The sequence below is a fragment of the Meles meles genome, chromosome 4, assembly GCF_922984935.1.
Source record: "Meles meles chromosome 4, mMelMel3.1 paternal haplotype, whole genome shotgun sequence".
NCBI classification, from domain to species: Eukaryota; Metazoa; Chordata; class Mammalia; order Carnivora; family Mustelidae; genus Meles; species Meles meles.
Genome location: NC_060069.1, coordinates 2,243,231 through 2,271,227, shown reverse-complemented (window position 1 = coordinate 2,271,227; position 27,997 = coordinate 2,243,231). Strand labels below are relative to the sequence as shown.

At 51.3% G+C, this 27,997-nt stretch overlaps 1 protein-coding gene across 1 annotated transcript; it reads right to left on the bottom strand.

Annotated features, from left to right (window-relative positions):
* Positions 1-79: 79 nt before the first annotated feature.
* On the bottom strand, positions 80-26,248 carry RBP1 (retinol binding protein 1). The gene is made up of 4 exons (XM_046002689.1): positions 25,874-26,248; positions 25,166-25,344; positions 2,172-2,273; positions 80-325 (listed from the first exon to the last, which is right to left on the bottom strand). Exons 1-4 carry the CDS (start codon positions 25,944-25,946, stop codon positions 272-274), a joined length of 408 nt encoding a protein of 135 aa, XP_045858645.1. The 5' UTR covers positions 25,947-26,248; the 3' UTR covers positions 80-271.
* Between the last annotated feature and the right edge of the window lie 1,749 nt (positions 26,249-27,997).

Sequence of the window (27,997 nt, the reverse complement as noted above, 5' to 3'; positions counted from 1 at the left end):
ACTTCAGGAGAAGCAGGCTTCAGAAGCCCCAGGAAAAAAGTGAGCACAGGGGGGTTTGGAAGATTCTTCAAAACAGATGTCTGGAGGAGAAATCACTTTTATTGGGATGGCTTTGTTTTAAGGAAAAGAAAAGAGACAAGGCCGAGAGAGTGCCTCTGCTAACAGGTGCCTGTGGGTGGCTGGACATTTCAGCCCCATGCTGAGCAAAGAAGGGGATCCTGGCCCAAGGGTCCACACCACTCACTCCTCCAGATCCAGCTCTCCACAGGCTTCAGTGCACCTTCTTGAATACTTGCTTGCAGACCACTCCCTGCACTCTCATCTCCTGAAACAAAAGCAGACATTTGCCGCTGGCTGGAGCAAGGTCACACACGGGGCTCAGTACGTGCAGGGGCAGGAACTTGGAAAACACTCAGTGTCTGTTATTTTTCCTCAAGAGTTGGTGTGAACTAACCAAATCCTTGGAAAGTCAAATGAACCGGATCTGTGGAGATGGGGCTCTGCTATGCCCCATAGGCAGAGCTGGCTAGGAAAAAAGGTAGCTTTAAACTAGCCAACAGGACCCTCTGATGACTCCCTTCCTCTTACTCTGCTCAAGGGGCTGAAAGGCTTTAAGAACCTCAGGCCTGAGCAGGACAGAATCTGTGCCCAGGCCTGGGAGAAATCAAGCCCGGATACATGGCTTGACCCCCAGAGGACTCAGTAGGTTGTCACAGGCCAAGGCTGGAAATTAGCACGGAGACTCCAGCTTCAGGCACCTGGAGTACCTGGGGAGCCTGAACAATGCCTGGGTCCCAGGCTAGACCAGTTGGATCAGTGTCTCAGTGGGTGCAGCACTCCAACTGCTGTTATTAACAGCTCCCCGGTGGTACTACATGCAGCCCAGAAAACCCACGCTCTGCCTACAGGGCAGGCCCCGTGGAGATGCCAGGAGGAATGACAGCATGGCGTCACCACACCTTGCAAGTGTTTTGTTTTGTTTGAAGGAGGCTGGACATCTGAATATTTATGTGGCATCTTGTAATTTTTAAACTGTTGCCTGAAGAAGTTTGAAGCTCACTGATGGCCAAATAAGAGGCCTGAGGCCCTCAGTTTGCAACTTTGGGCATTAAGCCACAGAACTACTGAGCCAGAAGAGCCAGTAGAGATCACATCGGCTTCCCCCATGGCTCTGCAGTTGAGGAGATAGAGGCCCCGGGAGAAGACGGGCTCAAGGTCAGGCCCTGTAGCCCAGGCTCTCCACATTAGCCTAACCTGCCTCTAAAGCCATGCCTCGTGCCTCCTCCCAGCCCTCATGCACCACAGGGCTCTTAGGGACTCTGGCCTTTGCAGAACCCCCATGTGGCAGGATGGCATTTTGAAGATGAGGCTCAGGAAGGAAGGCACTTATTCAAAGGTACCCAGTGAGTCAGATGTTGAACCCAAGTCACCCGAACCACGTTGTTTTTTTTTTTTTTTTACTCAGAAGGAAGGTAATTGAAGAGTTCCAAAGGTACAGGAGTGGTAGGAGGTCTCCTTTCAGAGGACATGTGTTATTTTAGCCCTCCAGCGGCTAAGACCCGTACTCTAGAGTTGTGCGTGCTTCTCCCAGACAGCAGATGGAGAAGTGGCTTTGACTAGAGTTCCCAAGATGGAAGCTCACACCTGAACTGGAGAAAGGCTCCTCCTCCCCTGACGGAGAGTGTTGAGATCAGGTCTCAGAGAAGCTTAAAGAATTCTCCTTGGTTCTCGCCTGCCACAACTTGGCATGGTGAGCATAGAGTTTGGGAGCAAATGTCAGTTCTTCCAGTTTCTAGCTGTGCAACTTGGATGTAGGCCTCCGTGTCCCCATCTCCAGAATAGGAACCCTAATAGTGCCTGGCCCATGGGCTGCTGAGAGATCAGAAAGAGATACGGAATGCGGAAGAGCTTAGCTCCATGTCTGCTGCTTGGCAGAGACATCCCTTCCCTCCTGCCTCTGGCTGGACAACTGAGTCAGCCTAGACCTTGAAAACACATCCCTTGGTTTTTAAAGTCAGTCAAGTGTCTTCTCCAGGCCCTTCGAAGAGAAGCTTCAGAGCAGAACAAGGCCCAGCTATAAGGCCTTCTTCCAAGGTCCACAGGACCTCAACAGTGACCAGAGCTTCCAGGCCCAGCTCTGCCCCACACCACCCCACACACCAGCAACCTACCAGGTGCAGCTCATCACCTTCAATCCACTGGGTCCAGCCACGTCCCTCCTTTTCACCCTTCTGCACACACTCGAGCTTGTCCCCATCCCAGCTCACTGTGGTCTGCCAAGCAAAAGAATATGGTGGTCAGTTTTGAGCAAGCAGCCCCTGGGGGGGAAGCCCCAACCTTGATAACCCAGGGTGCACTCAAGTCAATTTCATTACAGAAAATTTGCAGCCGAAATCTGCCCATCATGTGCTCTTTTTTTTTTAAATATTTAAAATTATTTATTTAATAATTTTTTATATTTAATAATATAATTTAATTTATAAATGTATATATTTATATATATTTAATAATATAATATAATTAAATAATATTTAATAAATATAGATTTAAGATTATTTATTTGACACAGAGAGACACAGTGAGAGAGGGAACACAAGCAGGGGGAGTGGGAGAGGGAGAAGCAGGCTTCCCACCAAGCAGGGAGCCTGATGCTGGGCTCAATCCAGGACACAGGGCTCGATTCCAGGACCCGAATATCATGACCCGAGTCAAAGGCAGATGCCCAATGACTTTGCACAATGACTGAGCCACCCAGGCACCCCACCACCATGTGCTCTTATTACAGTATGCAAATTAGTTTTAAAATTTACAAAAACCATCCTAAATTTCACTTAAAGGGGCAATTAGAAGAGAAAAGGACATTACGGTGGGGATCTCAAAGCTGGGGCTGAGTAGGGGCTCTGAAGGGAGAAAGGAGGAGGGACTTCGGAGGGCTGAGCTCACACCAGGTGGGCAGGGAGAGGGCTACGTCCTATATCTTGCAGGTGAGGTTAACTTTTCAGAGTGCTCTGCCTTTTCCTAGACCTTTCCTCCCCACCCCTTCCTTCTTTCCCTCCTTCCTTCCTTCCTTCTATTGCTTCAATATTTGCAAGTTCTTAGGACACATAAGATTTGAGCCCTGCCCTCAAAGACGTTTCCATCTCATGGAGAATGACGTAGATATAAATAACCACCTGTAGGTACTAATGGCAGACCTTCCAGGCACTCTCTGTGCTGTCTTTAAATCCTCATGACTCCATTTGAGCATGGGTTAGCTTCTCTATTTTACAGAGTGGGCTAAGGGACTGGCCAAGTTCACCCAGGTGGCCAGTGACAGAGTCAGGTCAGAACACAGATCTGTGGGGCTCCAAAACCCTCCTGCCCACTTTGACTACACTTCTTTCTGAGGTGTCCATTGTCACTAGAGCTACAGATCAGATGCTGTGGGATCCCAGATGAGAATCAGAGAAGGGGAAGCTCTGGGAGGAGGAGGAGGCAAGAGGGCAAGGCCTTGAAGGACAGGAGAATGGAGCTGAAGCCGAGGAAAGGAGGCATGGGGGGAGAGGGGTTTTCAGTGGATCACTGTAAGATGAAGGCACAGAGATGGGACAGTATCAGGCATGCTCGGGAATGCTCCTCAGGTGGGTTCCAGGGAACCTCAGGGAGGGGGATGGTGAGGAGGAAGCCCCTACTTCCCGGTGCTCACTGCCACCCCACTCCCCACCCTCAAGACCTCTCATCTTCTCTGAGCACTTTGTGCCCCACGCAGGTGCCTGAGCCACGCAGTGAACAGGGCAAATGGAGTCCTAACTGCCACAGCGGGGATGCAGGGCTCATAAGGTGGAACCGCCATGTAGGGGAAGGCTGTTTAAGGGGAGGTGGGTAGCTGCCATTGGCACCCGCACAAAGGTCACAGTCCAGACCATGAGTTCTCGGGAGCCTCTTAAGCCCTGTATGTCTGAGTGAGCCCTTGCCACTCCAGTAAGACTCTGAAGTCTCCCGTGGGCATAGGCTGAGCCTGTGGCTTCCCTCCTCCTGCTGTCTGTCTTCCCTTTGGCATGCCCAGCACCTGAGCAGGACACAAAGTGCTCAGGGAAGTTAATGCCCTCCGGCCCCCTCCTATGACAGGTGGGAACACGGGGCCCCAGAGAAGGGCCATTAACTCAGAGGTCTTGGCTTTACAGAGGTAAGGTTCTAGGGCCCTCGTGTTCCTGGACATGTTCAGACAGCCAGGACAGATAGCAACAGCCTAGTAAAGATTTAGGAGAGAAGAAGTCTGGGAAACGAGTAGAGCGTCAGTGGGGGCACTCCCTGTAGTAGGACCTCAGCCTCCTTCTCCCAAGCCCTTTCTCCCTCCAGGGCCTGCTGATGACGGCTCCCTCTGTTGTTGGGATGAGGCCTGCCATGGAGCACAGGCACAAGGGCACCAGGTGGAGCCCCTGAGAGCTGGAATCAATCTGACTTCCGGTCCTGGAGCCTGTTTCCTGAGGGAGACACAGCCCAGGAGGACTTGGGACGGGGACGTTCCTTTCTGGGATCTAGAGATGGCTCAGGGCACATGCCCAGCCTCAAGCCAGAGAGGAGGTGGATGTCGGATGAGGTGTTTTGTGGGCAGAGACCACCAATGAGTCAAGCCACAGGACAAGGTGACCATTCTCTGCATGCCTTGTCCATGCCAGGCCTGTGGAGGGACGTGGGGGCGGAGCTCTCTGACATTGCTCAATTTCAAGGAGCTCGTCAGAATACTTGCTTCCCCATCCACAGAACTTCTCTTTGTGTTTATCCAGAAGTCTCCTCTGCATACTAAGGGCTCCAGACTTCATCAGAGGCCAGGTCAGGGTTGCTGGTTCCCAGTTAGAATATACACACTTCTGCCTCTGGCAGATATATTAGAGTCTGTAAGGATAGTCATGCCTTCTGTGCTGGAAAGTGCGAGAAGCGCTCAGAGAAGAGCATAGCAGTGAAAAGAACACCTGTAATCCTGCTTCCTCAGAGATGATTACCCTAACATTGTGATGCATTTATGTCCAGTCTTTTGTTCTACTAATCCATATATATTTCTGTTTTTAAAAAATTGGGATTACATCATTTATGGTGTTGTACCCTAGTTTCTTCATTTAACAGAAGCAATTTTCCACTTCAATAAATATTCTGCATAAGCAGTATTTTAATTGTTACATAATATTCAGGAAATGGCTACATAATTTGCGGGGCCCAGCACAAAATGAAAACACGGGGCTCCTTTTTAAAAAATGATTCGGAATTTTAAGACGGTGACATAGGAGCATTAACCCAAGGGAGGGGCCCTTCTCTGTGCTGTGGCCCATGTGATTGCACTGGTCACTCGACCAGGAGGCTAAGCCTGCTGGTATTTGGATAGGCATACTATTATTTAGCTCATTCTGTATTCTTGGACATTTAGGTTATTTATTATTCTGTGCCATTATATATACACAGTTTTGAATATATCATGTTCCTTTTTATTTTAGGGTGGAGGGGCAGAGGGTGAAGGAGAGAAAGAATCCCAAGCAGGATCCACACCCAGCACAGAGCCCCGTGTGTACTCAATCCCACAACCCTGAGATCATGACCTGAGCCGAAATCCAGAGTTGGATGTTTAACCGACTGAGCCATCAGGCACCCCTGAACACATCATGTTCTTAGAACAAATTTACAGAGGAAGAATTGTTGCATTAAAGAATATGCATATTTTTAAGGCTTTTGGTAAGTATTGCCAGCTTGATCCCCAGAAAGCTCCTTCTTGTTTACCTTCCAACACCAATGTCAGGGCATGAAGCTTGAAAGTGATGTTCATTAATAGTAAAGCAGGCTTTGCTCCTGAACTAACATGTTACCCTTTCCAGATCATTTGGCATCTTTTAATGGGGACCATTTGGATATAAAAAATAAAATACCTTACCAAAAGAGTGATAGCAGAATTTCAGGCATCCTGAGAGATGGAGGGATATAGGGAGTGGGTAGAAGGATCTCTGGGAGTAGAGAACCCTTTCTCTACAATCATGCCCCTTTAAGAGAAAGGTCCCTAACACACAAATGCTACAGCAGTTTCTAAAGGAGGCACTTTCTCAACCTCAAGTTCCTATTGACTCTGACCTTGGTTGGGTGAGTTAGACAGAACAGAAACGAGAATAGTCTCTGAGGCCGAGATCAGAGATGTTCAGTAACTTACTCAGGGTTGCCCAGCTAACAAGGAAAGAATGTGGGCTGGAACATGAGCCTTGCATGACACCGTGCCCCATGATTCCCAGCCTAGGGCAGGACACCTGGACATGTCTGCAGAAGACTCTGGGGCCTATAGATACATGTAGGCATTACGCTGAGACTCTGAGCAGCCCCCAGGAGAACACCTTTCAGTTCAGTCTAGCTACTGTTGGCTGCGGGTGCTGGGAGCCAGAGATGGGTCCGAAAGGGCTGACAGTGAAGTACCAGGTGCTTACAGCCCAGCGTGTTTGGCACTGGGATTAGGGGAAGCCCAGCGGCTGCAGTGCTTGGAAGAGCTCCTTGTTCTAACAGGAAACATAAACTACTATTTTTCTTTTTATTTAAGTGGGAAGGCATTCCAAACACAGTGAGTACGGACAAGCAAGCCAGTGCTATAAAAGCTGCCCTGGGCTTAAGGAGAGGGAGGAACAAGGCTGGGGGGTGGATGGGGCCACGCTGTGAGGCTACAAACTGGGGCTGTGGCCTGTAGCGTGTTTCCAATGCCCGCCCGTGCTGCTTGCCCCCACATAGTCCCGTGGCTCTGACCTGCTGGGGGGAACCATCAGGGAGGACACTCATCCTGCGGAAACTGCCAGGCTCTCCTCCAAGTTAAAGAGGGCCGGAAGCTCAGCCATCATTTATGCTGGGTTCCTGGTACCTGTCCCCTTCCTGTATACCCTCCAGCTGCATCAGGCTGACCCAGTACTGTCAGCGACGAGCATGTTGCTTAGAGTCAGCAGACCTGAGACCTAGCTATGAGGAACGACTCTGGGCAACAGGAGTTACCTCTCTGAGCTCCGGTGCCCTCATCTACGAGAGAGGGACTGATGTTATGTATCGTGGCCGACTGTTCTGTGGGTGGCCCCAGTGGATCACATAGTCACACCCTTGTGAAGTCCCCTCCCACACTGACCCTGGCCTTGGCCGTGTGGCTTGTTTTGGCCAATGGGACATGATGCAAGCAGCACCTTTATAAGCACATGGACGCTGGGGGCTTGGTCTCTTAGAACCCTCCCCTCTGGGAACCAAGTTGCTGGGCTTCGAGGAAGGCCAGTCCATTCTACTGGGGGGAAAAGGCCAACGGGAGAAGCCTGGTTACTGCACGAGAACTAAGACACCGCAGCTGAGCCTTATCGACGTGCAGAACTGCCCAGTCAACACAGAGAACCATGGGAATGCATGGTTGCCCTTTTCTGTTACTAGATTTGAGGTGCTTTGCTATGTGGCATTAGGCAACCAAGAGACCAGCCAAGAGAGAAAAAGTGCATAAAGTGCATAGGGCCGGCATATGCGGAACTAAGTCACAGTCATCGAGACATCCAGAGTTTACACAGGGAGCGGATTTGCTGGTCCAAGTTGAACCATAACTAAAAGGCTTTTACTGGAAGTTGGAGGTTAGTGAGGAAGTGACTGATTGGCTATTCATCATGGCTAAATGTTTCAGAAGCTCCTTCCCTTCCAGAAGTCTTGGACCCAGACTCAAGAGGAGACCACGCAGGGGCTGCCTGCTGAGCTGGGCGCCCCAGAGCACAGTGATGTCCTAAAACCTAATTAGTTTTTGTTTCAGGAGAAGATCCATTTGGAGACTTCCCACTGGTAGCAGTGATGGCTCCAGAAATGGTGATTTAGTTCTCCCACTTGGCTATCCCATGTTCACTTTTGGTGGGGCACAGATTTTTCTCTTTAAGCTTTATGTCCTGTGGGAATAAACCAGGCACTCCCGCAGAGGATCAGATTTGTCCTAAGAAAAGAGGGGTGGGGGATTGGGGAGGAGGAGGATGACCTAAGAAGAGATGAGGGAAATAAGGAAAGAAGTAATGTTGGAAGGAGACTGGGTAAGAAAAAAGGGTCCCTTGTTTTCTCGGGATAACCCCTGATGACAACCTTCCCCGGCACCTGAGAACTCATCCTTCTGCAGTAAGAGCCAGCCACCTTCCCTGGGCCAGGAACAGGGACATCTGAGACAAGGATTTGCTTGCCCTGTGAATGCATGTCTGAAAGAGTCTTTAAGAGGTTATTCAACCCAGTTTCCCAGCTCAGCCACTCGCTACTGCTTAATCCATTTAACCAGAGCCTAACAGGGGAATTTGAGGCAAGAGAATGTTCCTGATGTTTTCCAAGTAGCATGGACAGGCAGAAGCCTGTGGGGATTGAGGTGGACAGGGTACAATGATGAGGATAGGCAGTGCTGCCTTCATTCCCACCATGGGCTCTCGGACTCTGCCTTGGAAATGAAACCCAGATAATTTCAAGGACAAGGGAGAGTCTGGCCAACTTCAGTTCCTTTCCTTTTTTTTTTTTTTTTTAAAGATTTTATTTATTTGCCCCAGAGAGAGAGAGAGAGCACACAAGCAGGGGAGCTGCAGGCAGAAGGAGAAGCGGGCTCCCCACTGAGCAATGAGCCCGATGCGGGACTCGATCCCAGGACCCTGGGATCGTGACCTGATCCAAAAGCAGGCACTGAACTGACTGAGCCACCCAGGTGTCCCTTGAGTTCCTTTCCTAAGTAATCCTCACTGCAGAGACCAGTAGGTCTGCAAAAAGGCTGGAGTCCAGGGTGGCTGGTTGTAAAGCGAATTGATCTAACTTTTCTATTAAAAACAAATGACCTCTGACCCTGCGGCCTCGTCGGCAGCTTTCCCAGAAAGACATGCACCTACAGACGAACGAAGACAGAGCTGCATCACTCTGACAAGGAACTGTCACTTCAAAAGCCATTACCCAGCTCCCCTGACCACCTAGAAGACCCAGCTGGCACTGCTGCATGGGGACCAGCGACGCAAAAAACCAGGCAGCCTTAGGGAGCACGGCCCAGGGGTCCCGAGGCCCCCTTGTCCCGCACAGATGACCTGTACTGGGAGTGACAGACCATTCCCCACTCAGTGGATTCGTCTCTGGGCAGTGGCCCAGCGTGGTCTGCAAATAGTGGGGTTCAACCTGCCTCCCAGGCACCTGCGACAGTTGTTAAGGGTCCTACATGCTCCAAACACCCGTTCTGATGAGCCGGGGGAGGATGGGTTATGGACCCGTCCACACTTGCCCACGCAGCTCCAGCAAGCCCTGTGTTCATGCACCCACCTCCCGGAGATGGCTGGGACTGAATCTTACTGTCTCCGCGGCTCCAGAGCCTCGTCAGAAGGGACGCTGCCATGCGTGCAAAAGCCAGAGCCAGGACTGACCCAGGTCTGACCCCAAAGCCTGTGCTCTTGAAATTCTGGAAGGGGTGGGGGACTGAAAAACCAGACAGTGAGCAGACACTTCCTGTACATGATGTGAATCATTAAAAGATGCAAATTGGCCCCTCCTCCTGGTTGATTTTAAAGTGTGCATCACCCGTTGAGCATTCCTGGGACAATAAGAAGGTTCTCAGCCTCTGGTGCCTGTGTTAAGTAAGGGAGCAGATGAGAAGGTCAGGGAAGGTAACGGAGAACCTGCTGAGTGCCAGGTACTTCTGTTTCATTTGACCTTCAAGCTTTACATCTGATAAAAATTAGACTTAGCATTAGACTTCGTTAGGCAACCAGCCTAAGTCTCCTAGGGGTTATGGGCTGAGCCTTCACTTGGATCCAGTTCTTTCTGGTGGAGAAGTCTACTCGCTGCCCACAAGGCAAGGCCAGGTGAGCAATGGGCTCACTCTTCTCCTGATCCACTTCTAGGAGCTGGCCGTTATCTAAAATCAGCACATTCGGGGGCTGGGGGAGAAGCCAATTCTCTCTAAAAGCAAATTAAAATGAAATTAATAAGGCCTTAAAACGTGAACGAGTAATTAGAGACTGAAAAGCTCTTAAAAGCAACTACTACAAACCAGTAAAGCCACAACAAGTCCTTTGTGGGCATGAGAGAATGCAACACTAAAGCCACGAAGGAGCTAACAGCAAATGGTAACAATTCTTAGGACAAACAAAATGCTAAGATGTTAAGACTGACCTTGACATGTCATTTTTTAAATTCCTTAAACATTCCAGGAAGTACCCAGGCTCAATTTTAAAACAAGAAGCCCTCAGAGAGCTCAAGGCCCTGTGAGGCCAATATTCTGGATAGGGAGGAGGGAAATGGGGCTGGGGAAGGTCACAGGGCTCATGTGGAACTGTGCTCAGTCAATCCAGGGACCCAGTACCAAGTGTCCCAGTCTAGGGACCTGAAAGCTGGGCTGGACCCCAGCCATGCCATGGAGCAGCTCAGCCTGGAGGGAAGACAGACATGGAAACTGGCATTGATTCCACAGGCGTTCCATGTTGGGCTATGTGGTGGGTACCCAGCCCAGCCTGGAGGGTCAGGGAGGGCTTCCTGGTGGAAGAAAGAGCCCAACTGTCATTGTCACCATCACCATCATTACGTAACAACATGGGCTGCGCACTCACTACGTGCTAGACAGGGTATTAAGCACAACACGGGTCATATCTTGCTGGAGCACTTACACTTGCCCTGTTTTACAGATGTGGAGACTGAGGCTTCCAGATCACCCAGCCATAAGGTAGGCAGATGAGATTCGACTCCCAAGTCCATGTTCCTGGCTATTGTGCTCTGCAGCTACCTGATCTCAGCGGATTCTTGAATGAGCAGGATTCTCTGGCACGGTTCTGTGCAAGGAAACATTGGGCAGTTGTAGGTTTGACACCTACACACTAGTCTCGGGTGCTGGAAACAGAGGCAGTGAGGCGAGGACCCTACTCTCAAGAGCACACAGGCTATGAAAGAAGACAAGCAGAGAATTCCAGCAGAATGGCAAGTGCTGGGTAGAGGTAGGTGACGGTAGTTGTGGAAAGGGGAAGGCATCTCATCAGTCTCTGATGTAGGGACAGAGGTCCATCAGGGAAGGCTTCCTGGAGGAGGTAATGATGCTGGAAGTAAAGCTGGGACTGACACCAGAAAACACCATGAGAGTTAGGTGAAGAAGGAGAAAGTGGAAAAGAGGAGTGAAGGTATCCCAGGTAGCAGCCTGGACAGATGCAGGGAGGCAAGGGCTGCATGTGGGAGGGTTCTCAATGAGCTCTGCCCAGCTGGACTCTCTTGGCATGACCCTCCCCCTGGAGTCTGACCCTTTACCTCTAACTCCAGAATTTCCTGGGGAGAGATGACTCAGCCTCTCTTTTCCTGCACTTTCCGTCTCTGTGGCTCCAACCAGCCAGGCCTGGAGCAATGGGCAATCAGGATGTTTGCAGGCAGAGCTGGCCTGCTACTTGAGCTGGGGGTAAGGAGTCAGCTTGTTAACAAGTCCACCCTGGCAGGCGGGCTGGGGAGTAAGGGAGGAGCCATCCTACCCCAGAGAGCTCGGAGGGGCTTTGCAGGGCAGAGTCCACCAAAGCCTCTTCCCTTTCACGAGAGCCTCTGGTTCCTTCTTTTTATCTTTCTTTTCCTTTTTTTCTTCTTCTACTTTTTATCTTCAAAGATATCTCCCACAAGATAAGAGATGCTAGCTCAGTAACCGAGGAGTCCCTAGCAGGTCAGGGTCTCTGGACCGAGAGCTCTTTGGGGTGTGGGATCTTTTTATTCACTGCGGGATACCAACCCCCACCTGGGAATCTATGTGGAGAAAATGCATATTACCAATGAATGAATGAACAAACAGCAGAAAACATTCTAGGGCAGTCTTACAATTTTTCAGGCAATGATCAGATTTTTTTTTCTTTGTAGACAAAATATCCCAGACAATGTAGCTGTTTATTCTTTCATAGATTAGCCTTAGAGAAACGTGTTAGCCATTGTGTGCTTCTGAGTCCTGGAGAACTTGGTCATCACGCGCAGGGTCACAGAAGCCAGGAAGAGTGTGAGTCATGGTCTCAACCCACTTCGGCCCAACTCCAGATCTACCGCCCGCCCACTGTTCCCACGTGAGCTTGCCGCCATGGATGCTTTTGCTGCCAAACAGTGCCTGGGAGGCTGTGAGGCTGGGGCTGGCCCCACCATGGGACTGTGTGACAGCCTTGGAGAGATCCAGGCCTGAGCCCCAACCCACCCCTACTTCTTTCCAGCGGGGAGACCCTGAGCGCTGTACTCCACCTTCTGAACCGTCATGTTCTCACCCGCACAGCGGGGCCGGTGAGCCCTGCCCCAGAGCAAGAACCATCGGGACAAAATGACACAAGGGGCTGCAAGGACCTGTTTCAGTGCTAGAAACAGAAAGTACTTCAGTGCGCCATAGTCCCCTCTGCGGCTGGCCTGGCATTTGATACGCTAGACTGGGGAGCCCACGACTTGCATGTCCAGGGCCTACCACAGAGGGCTCCCAAGTGTTCATTAAACAAGTGACAAGGCCCTGTGAGGCCAGCGTTCTGGATGGCGAGGAGGGAAATGGGGCCCGAGAAGGTCTCAGGGCTCATGTGGGACTGTGGGACTGTGGCATGTTCTCTCTGCTGTGGAGAGGGTCGTGCCCTGTGGCATGTTCTCTCTGCTGTGGAGAGGGTCGTGCCCTGTGGCATGTTCTCTCTGCTGTGGAGAGGGTCGTGCCCTTGGCTCCTACTCTTGGACTAGACGATCGCAGGCTTTCCTGCCTCTAACCCTCACTACGAAGCAGTAGGTACTCCTGATTTTATAATTATCCCCAACTTCACAGACAAGTCAAGGCAAGGAGAGGTGAAATAACTCATTTAAGGCCGCCCAGTTTGTAGGTGGCATAGATGGGACTCCAGAGACAACGGTCTGGCTCCAGAGCTGAACCAGTTGTGACTCAGCCCCACCTCTCAGGCCTGCCTCGGAGGGCGTCCAGCCGTGGCCAGCCTCCGCCATGGGGGAGAACGAGAGGAGAGCAGACCCCGCTCCTCTGCCCCTGGCAGTTCCATCCCATGACAGCACTACTTCACTGGGGTCACTGCGTTGGAGATTTCAAAAGCCCCCCAGAGAAATTCTTCCAGAGCTGGGACTGTGAACATAACAAGGATGCCACCCCTCTCTGGTAACAATCTGGAGTCAGACTGCCAGGATCCCAAAGCGGGCTCCACCAGCTTCCTCATCTCAGACCAGTGGTGACACCTGTGCCGCCTCTCATTCATTTCACATACAATATAGGAAGAATTCGGGCATCTTCCTTAAGGATTGTGAGGATTGAAAGGATCTGTGCATGGAAAGGGCCTAGAATTCCTCGCACATGGGAAACACCCAATAAGCGGTATTGTTAAATGGCAAATGGATCCCGCAGTGATAAGATCTACCATTTACATTGTTTGAGGTCCTGCTATTTTTACTTAACACCCATTTGACAAACACACTGGAACCTCTAGGCACTGGACATGCAAAGTATGGGCCCCCCTGTCTAGCATCTCAAATGCATGAACAAGTGTCCCAGGTGCCCTGGGGACAATGGCTGCAGAGCGGGACACTGAAGCAAAAGGAGAGGTTGAATTTACTATAGCACCAAGAACCATAAGATACCTGGGAATAAACCTAACCAAAGACATAAAGGATCTGTACTCAAGGAACTACAGAACACTCATGAGAGAAACTGAAGAAGACACAAAAAGATGGAAGACCATTCCATGCTCTTGGATCGGAAGAATAAACATTGTTAAAATGTATATACTGCTTAGAGCAATCTATACTTTTAATGCCATTCCGATCAAAATTCCACCAGTATTTTTCAAAGAGCTGGAGCAAATAATCCTAAAATTTGTATGGACTCAGAAGAGACCCCGAATTGCTAAGGAAATGTTGAAAAACAAAAACAAAACTGGCGGCATCACGTTACCCGATTTCAAGCTTTACTACAAAGCTGTGATCACCAAGACAGCGTGGTACTGGCATAAAAACAGACACATAGACCAGTGGAACAGCGTAGAGAGCCCAGATATGGACCCTCAACTCTATGGTCAAATAATCTTCGACAAAACAGGAAAAAACATACAGTGGAAAAAAGACAGTCTCTTCAATAAATGGTGCTGGGAAAACTGGACAGCGATATGTAGAAGAATGAAACTTGACCATTCTCTGACACCGTACACAAAGATAAACTCAAAATGGATAAAAGACCTCAATGTGAGACAGGAATCCATCAGAATCCTAGAGGAGAACATAGGCAGTAACCTCTTCGATATCAGACACAGCAACTTCTTTCAAGATACGTCTCCAAAGGCAAAGGAAACAAAAGTGAAAATGAACTTTTGGGACTTCATCAAGATCAAAAGCTTCTGCACAGCAAAGGAAACAGTCAACAAAACAGAAAGGCAACCCACGGAATGGGAGAAGATATTTGCAAATGACAGTACAGACAAAAGGTTGATATCCAGGATCTACAAAGAACTCCTCAAACTCAACACATACAAAACAGATAATCATATCCAAAAATGGGCAGAAGATATGAACAGACACTTCTCCAATGAAGACATACAAATGGCTATCAGACACATGAAAAAATGCTCATCATCACTAGCCAACAGGGAGATTCAAATTAAAACTACATAGAGATATCACCTTACACCAGTTAGAATGGCCAAAATTAGCAAGACAGGAAAAAACGTGTGTTGGAGAGGATATGGAGAAAGGGGAACCCTCTTACACTGTTGGTGGGAATGCAAGTTGGTGCAGCCACCCTGGAGAACAGTGTGGAGATTCCTGAAGAAATTAAAAATAGAGCTTCCCTATGACCCTGCAATTGCACTGCTAGGTATTTACCCCAAAGATACAGATGTAGTGAAAAGAAGAGCCATCTGTACCCCAATGTTTATTGCAGCAATGGCCACGGTCGCCAAACTGTGGAAAGAACCAAGATGCCCTTCAACGGATGAATGGATAAGGAAGAAGTGGTCCATATACACAACGGAGTATTATGCCTCCATCAGAAAGGATGAATACCCAACTTTTGTAGCAACATGGACGGGACTGGAAGAGATTATGCTGAGTGAAATAAGTCAAGCAGAGAGAGTCAAGTATCATATGGTCTCACTTATTTGTGGAGCATAACAAATAACATGGAGGACATGGGGAGATGGAGAGGAGAAGGGAGTTGAGGGAAACTGAAAGGGGAGATGAACCATGAGAGACTATAGACTCTGAAAAATAACCTGAGGGTTTTGAAGGGGCGGGGGGTGGGAGGTTGGGGAACCAGGTGGAGGGCAATAGAGAGGGCATGTATTGCATGGAGCACTGGGTGTGGTGCAAAAACAATGAGTACTGTTATGCTGAAAATAAATAAATAAATAAAGGAGAGGATGTTGTGGGATGGGGGGTTACGATGAGATTGGTGGAATAGTTGAGCTGGTCTTAACCAATGATATTTATTCAGCAGGGGACTTATCACAAGGAAGTGAGTGGACAGATGAAAGAAGGATGGCAAGCGAAGGCACCTGCAGGTGGTGGTGGTGGGGAGGGGCAAGGATAGGGAGTGAGCCAGGGAATGGAGGTGCAGAGACAACCATGGCCATGTCCTCGAAAGCCCAAGCCCCCTCAGGACTTGGCATGTCAGCAGTGGGGAGCCTCTGGGGGTTTGGCTAGGGAATGAGCTCATCAGCTTCCCTTTTTAGCATGTGAAGGGTGGGCGGAAGTACTGAGGATGGTGGATGGGAGAAATAATTCATAGAAAGTGCTGAGCCTGGTGCATAGGAGGATGCGTAAAGGGGGTTTATTATTATTGTTATTATTGTTACCAGCATGAGACATTCAGAGCTATGGGGATGGGGGAAGGGAAGGAGAGGCTAAGAAGCAGAATCCACGGAACTTGTTGATGGGTTGCCGATAAACATTTTTCATTTATCTTCAAAGTGATCATTTATGTGGCTACGCAGTGGTCTACGGAATTAAAAAGCCACAGTCACTCTGGCCACCTGTGGTTATGTGGCACTTAGCCACGTGGGCAGGAGGCAGCCAGCTCTGTCAACCACACAAGGTCAGGGGTCAGAGAGATGTGGAGTTGAATCCCAGGGCTATGGTTAACCAGCAGTGTGACCCTGGGTGGGACCCGAGGGTCCCCTCTGTAAAATGAGAGTAGCAGCTCCTCTCCAGGACTGTTGGGGAGTTATATCACACATGTAAAGTCCTAGGGCAGAGCCTCCCACTTGGAAGCCCCCGGAGGGTGGCTTGTGCTTCTGTGTGGGTTGGTGAGGATAATTATCAGGCAGCTACAAACAAATACCTTCGTACGAACAGATGCAGCTTTTTTTTTTTCTCTCTTTTGAATGATTTTCCTGGAATATAATCACAGAAGTGGGAATCTGATCCAAAGAGCAAGAAGACTTTTCTGACTCAGTGCGCACTGCCATACGGGACTTCTCCCCCCTCGTTTTCTGAAGGCAGAATCACTTGTGTTGTTAAGGCTGGTCAAGGTGGGTTTTGTGGCCTGGCTTCTCCGTTGCCCCTGCCCTCACACCTTCCGGGTCCACCTGTTTTATACAGCTCTTCCCCAGAATCTCCTCTGCTGTTCTTGGACCCTCGGGCCAGGAAAGAAGGGGGGCAGGGCAAGGAAGGACAGACCATTAACACCACTGTATCAAAGACAACTAGCATTCTGAGGTATTTGCTTATTAAAGGAAACACCTAGGGCTGCCTGGGTGGCTCAGTTGGTTAAGCATCTGCCTTCAGATCAGGTCATGGTCCCACTCAGTCCTGGGATTGAGTCCTGCATCGGGCCCCTTGATCAGCTGGGAGCCCGTTTCTCCCTCTGCTTCCGCTCTCTTTCTCTCTGACAAATAAATAAATATGATCTTAAAAAAAAAAAAAAAAAAAGGAAACACCTAGAAAAGTCTTGGGATATTTAACCAAAATAAATGTGCTCTAATGTTGGAATTTCAGGCAGCGTGACAAAGCCCTGGGGTTCCTGTTTGGAGGATGAGGGGTGGAGTGTGTGTGTGTGTGTGTGTGTGTGCACGTGCGCACACACACACACAAACACATGCGTGTTCCAGCACAACTCAGTCTGCAAAATAGAGATAGCTACAAAAATGCTTCCCAGGGACGAAGCTCTTGTGAACCAGGCACAGCGCTTGTTGCCAGAGTTTTCGATCAACTCCAAGTCAAACATGAGTAAGTCCCCAAGCCCATGTGAAAGGTTAGCAGCTGGACCTGAGTTGCAGGGGCCAGTTACCAGAGAAGCCTTCCATGGGGCAAAGGGGCCCAGAAGAGAGCCCTCAGCTCACAGCCTCCAGAGGGCTGGAGAGGAGGGCAGAGGGGTTTCCCACCCACTCACTCCTTACGCTTCTAGGCCCTGTGACTGCTTCAACCAACAGAATACCGAAAAATATGGCTATATGACTTCAGAAGCTAGGGAGATCCCAACAGTGTCCCACCCTTACTTACGCCTTGTTCTCTTGACCCTGTCATTCCTGGGACCCAGCAGCCAAGACCTGAGGAAGCGCAGGCAGCCAGGAGATAGTATGAAGGGCCATAGGGAAGGGGGATCCCCCAGCTAGGAGGACCAGCCACCCTCTTTGTGCCTGTCCAGATTGCAGATTCACGAACAAAATAAATCACTGCTATTGCTTGGAGTGTGGGGGCACTAAGTTTGGGAGTGGTTTGTTACACGCAATAGAAAAAGGACATAATTCACCACCACACTGAATTTTCACACCAATCCCATCCCTGCTGCTACCCCGGCTCATTTTTACAGATGAGGAAACACAGCTGGACGCTGGACCCAAGACTCAAATCCAGGTTCATCTCAAAGCCAGGGCTCCTAAGTGCTTCATCGTAACCCTATACTTGCCCACACACTATTGGTGCCTGCGGGGCACACTGCACACCCCACTGATGTCATCTACTTGAAGCTCCGAAGACCACTGTGGGCTGCTGCTTGGCAGCCCCAAGAAGACTCCATCCACAGGGACCGGACCGCATCTCTCTGCTCTCATTCGGCACCCGCCCCCCCAGAACCAGGCACCCAGAGCCCCAGCATGGGCTTACTCCTCTGAGTCACGACCAGCACAGGATCACAGGGTCACAGGATCCTGGGCACAGGCCAGCCCACTTCCTCATTTTTCTTTCTTAGTAGTTCTCAAAAGCATGGTCTTTGAACCAGCAGCATCAGCATCATCTGGGAACTCAACAGAAAAACCCATTCTTGGGTCCACTCCAGACCTTCGGAATTGGAAACGTAGGGGGGTGGGCAGCTCAAGTTTGGGAACTATGGCTCTGGCTATTGATGTGGTTCTTAATCCACGATCTGTGGACTCCGAAGATCTGAAAATGTTTTTAGATGCAAGTGAAAGCAGTTCAAACAGCTGAAGGCGAAGGAAAAGGAATGCCCTGGCTGGCTCAAGCACATGGGAAGTCTTGGAGATGAGCTAGTGGCAGGGGCTCCAGCATACCCCCAGCATCGCAGTTTCTCTCTCACTCATTTCTGCTTCTCTGCTGGTCTCCTTCTCTTTCCCTTCTGCTGGATTTCTCCCCGCAGCCATGGGCGATAGCACGGCACCTAACATCCCGCCAGCTGATGGATGTCAGAGGACTGGAACACAGCTCTCTGCCAGGGTCCCCAAATTAAATCCCAGGAAAGGGTGAGATTAGGTCACATGTACAGTCATGTGAAGGTCATGGGACACTGTCATCATCCTGGTGTCAGGTCTCATCCTACGGGACGGTGTACGTGACTAGCAGCTCCTCCTAACCCCACAAGGTGAGTGAGGGTGTAACTCCCAACAAAACAGGAGGTGCTTCGCTGGGTGGGTGGGGAGCTACGTTGGTCAGAAAAACAAACAGCAGTAGCTCCCCAACTGCCACCCGGCCATCGTGAGTGATTACTTTGCCCCCAGTCTAGGGCATTGGAAGGGTTTTGGCCCCTTGTTGCACACAGTGTCGTGGCTTCACAAGACACTGTCCCCTGGACTGTCTCTATAGTCCTCAGAATTTGCCTTGAGAGACAGACAGAGCAGCAATCACTATGCCCGCTTCACAGAGGCGAGGACAGAAGCCGTGTATCCAATCATTTAAGGTCACTGTCAGTTGGGTCGGGGGAGGATTCAAACCCAGACTCTTCAAATCCCAGTACTCCTCTCCACACGGCAGGCCTTGTCAGTACTCTGTGCTCGCCTCCGGGCGGCGCTGGGCTCCCAACACGGAACTGAGGTGCTGGCCCAAGGAGACCTTGTAATAGAAAACTTCAGAAATGGACAAGTTAGAGTCCTTCCTCTGCCACCAGCTGGCTGGGTGGCCGGACCTCTCTGAGCCTTAGAGTTTCATCTGCAAAATGGGCACAAGGACACTTACAAAACAGCATTTGTTGTGGAGGTCAAAAGAGGCAAATTGTTAAAATCACTTGGTGCAGGCCTGGTGCTTGGTAAGGATTTAGTGCATGTTATTTTCCTTTGTTCCTGCCTAACAAAAAACAAAACCTAACACAACGATGTGATTCTTGAAAGCTACTTTGTGCATTTTATATGGGTTGCTTTAATTCTTCTTTTTGTAATCCTCAAAAGCATGCTGCTGACACCGATTTCAAAGGTCGGGGAACTTTAGCTAAGACTTGAAAGAGACTCTGTGTTTCCATTCTGGAAGAGACCCAGCTGAGAGCTGGGGGCCTGACCTGCGGCCCCCAGGAGGCTCCCAAATCTGAGGGCACTCACAGCTCGGTGGCCCAGGGAGTCAATTCTGCCACCCGCATCATGTTTTTGGTTTTTTTTTTTAATACGAACCAGAAAAAAATCCATTAATGAGTCAAGAACAGGATCAGAAAGCTGGCAAGAGTTAAAACCAAAGTGTTAACAGCAATTTGGTGGATTTCACGCATTACCATCTATAATTAGATGGATGCGTGGGGGGAGGGGGCATGGATGGGTGGATGGAAGGAAGTCAGGGTGGGAAGGGAAGGAAACGCACGGTTAAAAGAGAGAGAATCCAGGAGACCTACAAATACTGATATGGAAAGGTGCACAAGAAGTATCATGAGTGAGAAAACAATGCGTCAAGGAGTGGATTTCTTTCTCTCTCTCTTTTTTTAATTGTTCAATAGATAGACAGCTTCTATATTCGAGGAAGATTTCCGGCAGATCCATAGAAACAGTAGCAGTGATAACCTCTGGGGAGTGGGAATGAGGCCAAGGGGGGAAGGGGCCCTTTCCTTTGCAGTCCACAGTCTCCTGGGCTATTTGAATTCTTTCTTTCCTTTTACAATAAAAACAAAGAAAGCAACAGAGGGCGGAGGGCTGGGAAAGCGGAAGGGGTCATCCTGAGGTCATAGCTGGATAGGAAGGAGAAGCTGCAGCCCCCGGAGGAGGGACCAGGCTCACACGTGAACAAAGGTGCCCCCTCCAGGGACAAGCTGACCCAGTGTCCATGGTGGGATGACAAATGGCCCTTCTGCCACCACTGTATGGAGTGGGGCTCATGGCTGGGATTCCTGCCTTCCACCACAAACGCGGCTCCTGCTGGAAGCTGAAAACAAAGAACTCCATCATCCCTCATTCCAAGGGATTCCCCGGCCCAGGAATGGGAACGCTATCTGAAGCTGAGGAGCACCTTCCTCATTCAAGCTCCCCCACCCTGCCAAAGCTCCACGGGCTAGATTTCATAATATTGGTTTCAAACCCGGGCCTGAGGTTTCCTCTTTGTGGATAAAGGCATTCAGGAGGCATGGAGGAGCGAAGCCACACCCGGGTCTTTACACATCTCTACCACAATGACAGCCCCTGCTGCTTGCAGGTCAAACCTTACTAGAACAAACCGGGAAACGTGAGCTGAGTGATCCCTGGCCACACGGACCCACGTCCTCCAACCCTCCGCCTGGGAAGAGACCAGAGAGCCATTCCCGGTGGCTCTGGGCACAGATGGCAATGTGCAGGGGGCTCAGATGGCTAGACCCAACCAGCCAGTGGCACGTGGCCCTCTGCAGCTGACATTCTAGTTGTCCCACTGTCTATGGAGATGCAGGCACACAGAGATGCTTCCTTCCTTCAGAGCCACCATTCTCAAGCTTTAGCGGCATCAGAGCCATGGGACGCACTTACTGAACCCCAGACCGCTGGCCCCACTCCCTGAGGGTCTGATTCAGGAGGCCAGGGCTGTGGCTGGAGAATCTGTGTCTCTACCTAGTTTTTGCGCTGCTGCTGCTGGTCTCTGCTTAGGGAACCGCAGCTCTAAGGAACCCACAGGGCAAACAAAGACATCTGGCCGCTTGATCCCCGACTTCAGGTAATGGGGTATAAGCAGGAGAACATCCCATCTAAAGGGAGCACTGTGACAGTGTCCCGGGGGTTCACACAGCAACCAGGGTGGGAGAAATGGGCACCTGGTGTTTTCAGCAATCTTGATTTTGTTCGTAAGAATGGCCAGAAATATGAAATCTCACAATCTTTGGCAATGATTGGCAACTGGCTCTGAAATTTTTCAAACATCGTATAGGCCAAACAAAACACATCCGCAGGCCAGATTTCACCCCTTGGCTGCAGTCCTAGAGCACAGATACTGTTCCCACATAAGGAGGCAGAGGTCACTGAGCCAGCAAGCCCCGGGGCCCTTTGGGGAAGGATGTCAGTGTGACTGCATGGCTCCCGGCAAGAGGTCCCTGCAGCAAGCGAAGCTGCATCTAGGCTCCCTAACGGTCCTCGTCACTGTCACTCCTGTCTTCCCCAGCCACACCTGCACTCCGGTCTTTGTGGACCGCCCCTCCCTCACCTCCGAAATCCTCTCCCAACCAGGCCTTTTCTGACTGCTGGGCCTCTGCGCCTATGGTTCCCTTGGCCTGGAACACTCTTTTCCCTTCTCCACATCTGCCCTAATTCTTGGTGGGCTCTCAAGGCCCCCCTCAGCCAGGCACCTTCGATGACCGCTGCTTCCTCACCCCTCCACACTGTGCTCCTCAGCCCACTGTGCCTCCATCACTGAAGAAAATGGCCTGAGGATGCCCCTGTCTCCTCCCCGGGCAGGTGCCCCTAGGTCTGCAGGGCTGAACCCAGAGCCTGGGGTGGGACAGGTCTAAAATTGCATTTACCTACGCTGTTCTCTTGGCCTTGGCCTTCCTCTTGTCCCTTTCTGTTTGCCTGGCTGTTTCCTGCCTATCCTTCAAGCCACAGTTCAGACTACTTCCTGTGGGAAAGTTCTCTGACCTTCCAGACCCAGTAGGGGGTCCTCCTCTGGCTGTCCTGCCCCGATCCACACAGCAGTCACCCTGTGACTGGCCTCCCCCCTGCACTGAGCTCTAGGAGGTCAGGAATCCCGTGCAATTCATCTCAGTAACACAGAGGCTGCAGAGACAGTATAAGCACCATGACATGTTTGTGGGACCAAGAAAGGGCTGAAAACAGATGAATGCATGACCTTAGGTGAGAAATGAGACCCTTGTCGTGTTCTGGAAGGAAGCTTAGAATGAAGCCAACCTGGTGCTGAGAACAGAGCGGCCTCCTCCTGGCACTGCTCCTGGCTGGTGGGTGCAGAGCATGTGGAGCAGCAGGAGCCCTGGTGGAAGTTCGCTTTGGCAACCGCCTTGCCCCGGACACACACGGGCACTAGAAACCTCAGCTGATGTGGCCCCTTGGCAGGCAGCTCCTCAGACTTTGCAAGCCTCGAGCAGGACAGTAGCTGTAATTCTATTATCCTACACCCACCCCCGGCCATGCTCTTCCCTGTGGGCCTCCATCCAGTTGGCAGCCCAGAGAAGGGCTTCTCTGCGATGCGAAGGGCCACAGGCAGGCTGGAGCAGAGGGGCTGTCCAATCCCCCAACAGCAACAGCAAGGTAAGTGAGTGCCTGTATAATTGAGAGAGGGCTGTCCTCAGTCCTGCGACCCCAAAGGTGACCACGAATCCTAGTCCAATCCCATCTGGTTTGGCCAGCAGCTGGGCTCTCTGATCTGGTCACCTGGATTGTCCTAATGTCCTTCTGCTGGGTTGAGAAAAGAAGGTGGCCATGTGCCCCTTCCTTTGTGTCTGAAACTCCCCCTTCCACCCCTTTTATTTTGTGTCAAAGTCACCTCCTCCAGAAATCCTGCTGGGATTTACTCATCTGGGTACTTCCCTTCGTCACCCGATTGCACTGTGTTCTGACAGTTTGTGTGTCTGTCTCCACCACCAAAACGGTGAGTTCTTGGACACCGGGGATTGCAACATCTCCCTGGGTGTCCCTGTGCCCAGTGCAGCAATTAGCCTGGTAGGTACGGGGCGTCGGTTAACGGGGCAGGGACTCTGGAGCTGACAGACAAAATGCAAATCCTCCCTCTGCCGCTCACTTAACCTCCCCAACGTTTCACAGCGAGAAATCCTGCCCCAGTTTTCTTATCTGTAAAATGGGGTTGAAAACAGTTCTGTGGATAGTGAGTTGAAATAAGACAGTAGCAGGACATGGTGCATAGTCAACCCTTGATGAGCCCCAGCTAGTACTACTAGGTGATCAATGAATGTTTCGCACATTATTGGATGATGTAGGGAGTGCAAGACGGAAGACGATTAGCCAAGTAAGTACAAGCCAGCACATTCCAGAGACTGCAGCGACCCAGAACAGATCGAGATGTCTGATGTGCTCTGTGAGTCCCCTAAGAGTAAGCTGTGGACAAGGAGTTTTTTTACAGCACAGTTTCATGCAGCCAGCCAGGGAGAAGATGTTGGGCAGTGATCTGAAAGGCAGAGCCCCACCTCGCCAAGGCGGATGCTGTCTGCTGGTCTCCTTTCCCTCTGGGAGCCTCTCTGGGGATTCAGGGGCCTTAGGTCCTTTAAAGGCACAAGCTGACAGGTTCATACAATAATACTGGCCTCTCCAAAGATGCTCCCTGCTGGCTACCCCCTCTTCTGCCATCATTCCAAACAGCAGACTCAGACATGACTCCTGACCACTGTCAGATGAATTAACAAGGGGGGATGAGGAGTCCGGGCCTGGGGCTCCTTATCCTCACACACTGGCACCTCTTTAGCCACAGTCCCAGCAAACCTCTACCACCTGGTTTCTGCAGAGGCGACCAGCAGAGAGGCACCTGGCAGAGGACAGGAGGATGGGCTTCAACGTCCAAAGGCCTAAGGTTTAAATCCCATCTCTTGCAAGTCTCTTCCCCTCTCAGAGCCTTGGCCATTGCATATTATGTGGTCACGAATCTCTCCCTCACTGGGCGGTGTGTAAAATGATAGGCACAGTGTAGGACACACAACAGACCTTCAGTAAATGGCCAGAGGAGGAGGGGAGAAGGAGGCGAGCACCTCCTCAATAAGCAAGGCAGCTGCCTGGGGGTGAGCATACGCTAGCTTGGGACCCAAGACTGGGAAAGGGATTCCAGGAGCACCCTGACCTCTCAGTGACCCAAGAATGTTGATGGAGACTTGGGGCTGGCCTTCCAGAGTTTGCTGTGGAAACGCTAATTGGGGTCTCCAGGTCATCAGCTTCCCACCCTGGGGGATGTGCTGCTCCTTTCCCTCCCCCTCCTGCATCAAGGCTTCCTTTAGTCTGGGCTGTAGTAGCACTGACCCACTAGTAGAGGCTGGCTGCAAAGTTCAAAGGAAGCTCAGCAGGCAGTGGAGGACAGGGCGGGCAAGGGGACAGCTAGGAGCCAGATCTCGGTTTGGGGACGAGGTGGGGCAGATCAGAAGCTTCCAGAGGATCATGATGTGTCGCCTGCTTCCTAGAGTGGCTTCATGCGAGATCATAGGGAAAGTTTTACACTTGAAAAGAGTCCCCTGTGTTTCTTCTTTCCTTCCTCCCTCAGGCCACAGTATAGCCAGAGGCCAACGGAGGCACAGACTTGGGAATTCCAGCCCAGCTCCTCTCTGGCTTTGCTATTCTGGGCATGTTACTCATCTCTTTGAGACTGTTTCCTCATCTGTAAAATGGGCATACTCAACCTCCCTCACAGATTGTGAAGATTAGGTGAAGTCAAATATATAAAGAAAGCACCTGGCTCAGTGCCTGGACACAAGAGAGACTCAACAAACTGCGGCTTTCATAACCATTACCCTCCTGTTGGGACAGAGTCCTAAGCTTGATGAGTCCGCGCTGTCAACTTTGTGGGCTGGCAGTGTGAAGATCCCTAGTCCCTAAAACATAAGGGCCCCGGCTCCCCTCCCAGATGAAGTAGCCCGGCCTTTGGGCAGGCTCCCTGGGCGGGAGATGCCCAGGCATATGCAAATCCTCACCATGCACTTGCGGTCATCTATGCCCGTCAGATCCTCCTCAAACTCCTTCCCAACCTGGAAGTCCATGATATAGTTCCTGAAAGTGCTCAGCGTTCGAATGATCATGTGGTCGCCATCCTGCACGATCTCTTTGTCTGGCTTCAGCAAGTTGGCAATTTTGCGCAAGGCCACATTGACATCTGCAGGGGGTGCCGGGGAAGAGAGGGGCAGAGAGTTGGCAGGAAAATTCTGAGAACTGTCTCAGGGTTGGGGGGGGGGCAGGAGCCAGCTCCTCCCAGGAGAAGGACCTTTGGGGTTCCCTGCACGCTTAGCGCCGTCTTAGCGAGCAGCCAGTTCTGGGTCTTTTTTTTTCTTTCTTTCTTCTTTTTCTTTCTTTCTTTCTTTTTTTTTTTTTTTCTGCAACAAAGTTTTCTGCCCTTATGCTGACCCTTTGAAAACAAACACTAGCAAACGAAACCAGCTTTCCTAATGAAGTGACCCACGTCTAGAGCCCACTACCCGATGTTTACACTAATTCGCCCTAACAACACCCGCCCTCCCAGCCGGAGCCCTGGCGGCACAGGCCCTTTGCTGCCCGGCGCACGAAGCAGAGGCCGACCCCGGCGGGAGCAGGCGCGCCGCGGGCCTGGAGGGCTCTCGAGAGCCGCCGCTGGTCCCCGAGGGTCCGGTCGGGGCGCCCCGGGCCGAGTGCCCCGGGCAGCTGCTTACCGAGCGCGCGCAAGTACTCCTCGAAATTCTCGTTGGCCAGCATCTTCCAGTACCCGGAGAAGTCGACCGGCATTTCGGGGGCTACTGGGGCGGGTCGGCCACGGGGCGGACCGGAGCAGCTCTGGGCTCTGCGGGCGCGGCGGCTCGGTACGCGGCCGGATCGCGGGCGGCCGGGAAACGTGCGCCCTCGGGGGGCAGGGGGCTGATTCCAGGCGCTCACAAAGCCCGGGGGAGGCTCCCTTGCAGCCGCCGCTCCTCCCCCTTCGTGGGGGCGGGGCGGGGGCGGTTGGAGGGCCCGGTTTGTCCCCGGCCCGAGGCCACCTTCATTCAGAACTTCGGGTCGCCTCCCAAAAAGGAGAAGGTGGGGGTGGAGGGGGCTTCACTGGCCCAGCTCCTCGGTTCCCGCGGGGGTCCTTCCAACGCCAACTGCTCACATTCAGCCTCCGCTTGAGGGTGAACAAACAGTCTCCCGGCGTTGGCCGGGGTGATTAGGAAAGAGGCCACGTAACTGGCCTTTGTCTGAAGTCCCTCGCCCGCGCCCGTGGCCCAATCGGGCTGGTGGGCGGCCAGGGTCAGGAAAGCGGGGCGGTTGTACGCTGGACAAGAAAGTGGGTACTTTCCACATCCCTCCCCCAAATGAAAGCAAAGTCGGTGATGATGTTGATGAAGTAAGTATGGTTTAAAAGGCCCTCTGGGGCGCCTGGGGGGCTCAGTGGGTTAAGCCTCCCCCTTGGGCTCAGGTCATGATCTCAGGGTCCTGGGATCGAGCCCCGCATCGGGCTCTCTGCTCAGCGGGGAGCCTGCTTCCTCCTCTCTCTCTGCCTGCCTCTCTGCCTACTTGAGATCTCTGTCTGTCAAATGAATGAATGAAATATTTCAGAAAAAATAAAAAATAAAAATAAAAGGCCTGGGTGGTGGTTCAGAGGCAGGGTTAAGTTTGAGATCCCCTGCTTTATGCAAATGTAAGCAATGATCAATACACCGCAGATTTTTTTCTCCTTCCCTTTCATCCAATGGCCGTGCAGTACTCCAGTGTTCTGCACTTTGCTTTTTTCACTAAATACATTCTGGAGACCTTTCTATTTCTGTACATAGAAAATGTTCTTTGGCAGGGCGTTCCATTGTTTCTCTAGCTTGTCCAGCACTGATGGACATTTGTGTTGTGCCCTGTCGTCTGCTGTTAGAAACAATTCCACAATGAAGAGCTTTGATCACATTTCCTTTCCCACCGGTGGGAATGTCACAGTACTTTCAAACCTTTGCCTTTGTCAGTAAGGAGATGACATAATCATGTGGGTTGACTCTTTGACCCTTTATTAAAGATGAACTGTCTCTCATAAATTGCTTTTTGCACAAATCAAAGCCTAGGTGACAGCAGGTACTTTCTCTTCCTCCCCTGGCCCTGCCGTTGCTTCCCGCTTGGCCCCCTCCTCCACCTCCAGCCTGGGGCTTAGTGTTAGTTCTCACGCTGCAGACGGGTGAGTCAGAGGGTGCCTCTTCTTTAGGGTAGGGCCGGCTCTGTCCTGGGGAGAGGCTTGCATTTAAGTCCCTCTAACCCAGCTTGCTCTCCACCAGGGTTTCTCAACCAAGTTACTGTTGCCCATTTGGGGGCCACAGAATTCTCTTTTGGGGGTGGTGGCGGTGGGCTCTCCTACGGACTGAAGCACATCTAGCAGCATTCTTCGCTTCTTCCCACTAGATCCCTCTCAGCACCTCCCATAAGGATGTCTCCAGATACTGTCCAATGCCTGAGAGAGGGGGGTGCAAAATCAGCCCTGGCTGAGAACCACTGCTCTAGACAGCTGAACCCCTATCCGGCCGGTTCCCCTTCTCTTTCTCATCTGGCTCTGGGATGCTCAGGCCATCAGTTGTTCGCACAGACCCTGGCTCTGTGTCCCTCCCTACTAGCTCAGGGTCTGTCTCAGGGGGACAGCTAGGGCAATTTATCCCAGCCCTGCCCCACCTCAAGGTGCAAGAAGGAGTCCCTGTGGCTCAGTCCGGTGGACGGGTGGGTCCCAGCATGGACTGGGTTCTCTGTGGCATCCATGGCCCTGGGTTTCCTTGTCTACTGAACTCACCAAAACAGAGAATCAGCCAAAGTCTTAAATAGTGAACTGGCCGTTT

What these genes read in the sequence shown, in the direction of transcription:
- RBP1 (XM_046002689.1), bottom strand. Translation starts at nt 25,946, where the DNA reads ATGCCGGTCGACTTCTCCGGGTACTGGAAGATGCTGGCCAACGAGAAT. An exon ending in GGAGTACTTGCGCGCGCTCG is followed by an intron (nt 25,345 to 25,873) that starts GTAAGCAGCTGC and finishes CACCCCCTGCAG; the next exon opens with ATGTCAATGTGGCCTTGCGC. An exon ending in TAGATGACCGCAAGTGCATG is followed by an intron (nt 2,274 to 25,165) that starts GTGAGGATTTGC and finishes TTTGCTTGGCAG; the next exon opens with ACCACAGTGAGCTGGGATGG.